The sequence below is a fragment of the Danio rerio genome, chromosome 16 (genome assembly GCF_049306965.1).
Source record: "Danio rerio strain Tuebingen ecotype United States chromosome 16, GRCz12tu, whole genome shotgun sequence".
Classification (NCBI taxonomy): domain Eukaryota; kingdom Metazoa; phylum Chordata; class Actinopteri; order Cypriniformes; family Danionidae; genus Danio; species Danio rerio.
The window spans coordinates 1272501-1275000 of record NC_133191.1 but is presented as its reverse complement, the minus strand read 5'-3'; the positions used below and the strand labels follow the sequence as shown (position 1 = coordinate 1275000).

The 2500-nt window shown below is 33.0% G+C and overlaps 2 protein-coding genes across 3 annotated transcripts in view; both read right to left on the bottom strand.

Moving 5' to 3' along the window:
- Positions 1–1227, bottom strand: part of rprd2b (regulation of nuclear pre-mRNA domain containing 2b) — a 25945-nt gene extending 24718 nt beyond the window's left edge. For both annotated transcript variants that reach the window (XR_012391876.1, XM_073925677.1), the window contains exon 1: positions 1027–1227. Coding sequence is in view for 1 of the 2 variants with exons in the window: in XM_073925677.1 (XP_073781778.1) it covers positions 1027–1219 (193 nt within the window). In the remaining variant the exon portion in view is untranslated. The remainder of the gene's footprint in view (positions 1–1026) is intronic.
- The window catches only part of tars2 (threonyl-tRNA synthetase 2, mitochondrial), a 601872-nt gene that overhangs the window by 54646 nt on the left and 544726 nt on the right, over positions 1–2500 (bottom strand). The window lies entirely within an intron of this gene.

The window sequence follows — 2500 nt, the reverse complement described above, 5'->3', positions numbered from 1 at the left end:
ACAGATCAGTTACTATAGTTGCGTTACCATAGCAACTACAGAATCCCCACCACAGATCAATTACTTCACTATACACTACAGTATTTACTATAAATTATTATAGTAATTTACAATAGAGTACAATAGAGTAATGAAGTAATTAAAAGTTAGAAAAATAACCAGACACCAAACCATCAAATAGAGGTAAAGTTGGTTTTATATTTGGGTATTCAGACTTTCTCCTTAATAATATAATTTCAGGAAAATATTCTTTGTAAATTCTAAATAGTGAAATCATATTAGCAGCCAATAACAATCACAGTAAACATTGTTCACAGTTAATTAAATGGTGCGAAAGTTGTTTTGAAGTTATAAACATGCGATTTTACAGCAAATGTGCACAGTGGGGTGATAAAAACAATATAGGTACAGTGTCAATGTAAAAAAATGAACAGATGTGCGAATATAAGACCAACTTTAGTTCAATGTGCATCATTGTGCTTAAGTCTACTGTACGTTGCAGAGTCTGCATCATATCTGCTCGTGCATAATACTGAGGTAAAGTTGGTTATATGTTTGCAGTTTTTGCACACATATATTGTTGATTTCTCCTTGATGTTATTTCAGAAAAGCAATAGATTCTAAATAGGAAAATCATATTAGCAGTCAATGACTATCAAAATACAACAACTAAATAGTGCTAATGTTGTTTTAAATTCATTCATTAAATTCATTCATTAAATTCATGCAATCTTATACCCAATATTCAAAGTAGCATGGTAAACAACACAGGCATAGTGCCAATGCTAATAAAATGAACGAATGTGCGAATATAAAACCAACTTTAAGAGTGTTATTAATGTTCAGGCCTGCAGAAACATCCAGCACCCAGATTTTAATGTTAGATTACTGTTTAAGCAAACATGCAGCTGCACACACGAAGCAAAACACCGTGCATTTAAACACAAAACGCATAGATGTGTGTTGTTTGTTTGTGCCTGTGTGTATTAGTGTGTGTGCTGCTCGTTAGCAACATTAGCAACTCACATTTCCTCAGCCACTTCATCCAGCAGCGCACGATGAGGCTGTGCTGTTTCTTGTTCTCAATGCACCATGAGGATAATCCCTGGATGGACTCCATCGTGTTGGAAACTGCTTGAAATTTGCGGTCGAGCGCGGACTCGAAGCCGGCGGAGGAGCCGCGGACACCGCTGTGAGCCGCTCCGGGACCCGCCGCCATCTTCACTTAGAACCGCGGAGTGCTGGAGCGTTTAATCGCGCGCCGCCAGCAGAGGGCGGCAGACATATTGAAATACGTTTAGAGGGATGGTTCACCCAACAATGAAATGACTAATTATTGACAGTCTTCAATCACATGCAATAGTACCCCAATATTCATTCATTCATTCATTCATTCATTCATTCAACCTTCCTTTCATCCATCAATTTATTCAATCATTTATTCAATCAACCATTCATTTAATAATTCATTCATGTATTTATTCAATCGATCATTCAGCCCTTTATTCATTCATCCAAATCTTCATTCACCCATCCATTGAATCATTCATTCATTCATTCATTCATTCATTCATTCATTCATTCATTCATTCATTCTTTCATTCATTCATTCAATTAATCACTTAGCCATTCATACATGCATCCAATCATTCACTCATCCAATCATTCATCCAATCATTTATTCATTCATTCAATCATTAATTAATTAATTCATTCATTCAATCAACCATTTATTTAATCATTCAGCGCTCGATTCAATTATTTATTCAGCCATTCATTCATTGAATCATTCATTTAATTAACTATTAATTTAATCATTCAGTCATTCAATCAACCATTCATTCATCCATTCAATCATTCATTCATTCATTCATTCATTCATTCAATCAACCATTCATTCAATCATTCATTTAAATAATAATGTATTCAATCATTTATTAAATCAACCATTCATTTAATCATCCATTCATTTATTGAATCGATCAAGCAGCTCTTCATTCATCCATCTATTCAATCATTTATTCAATCATTCAATCATGCATCCAGTCAAACATTCATTCAATCATTCATCCATTCAATCTGCCATTCATCCAATCAATAACTCATCCAATCAGTCATCCAATAATTTATTCATCCATTCATTCATTAATTTATCAATTAATTAATTCAGTCATTTATTAAATCAACCATTCATTCAATCCTCCATTCATTCATTCGTTCGTTCGTTCGTTCATTCATTCATTCATTCATTCATTCATTCATTCATTCATTCATTCATTCATTCATTCATTCATTCATTCATTCATTCATTCATTCATTCAACTATTCATTCAATCATTTATTCCTCCATTCAGTCATTCATTCATTCATTCATTCATTCATCCATTCATTTCTTCATTCATTCATTCATTCATTCATTCATTTATTAATTCATTAGTTTGTTCGTTTGTTCGTTCATTCATTCATTCAATCAATCAATCAATCAATCAGCCATTTATTT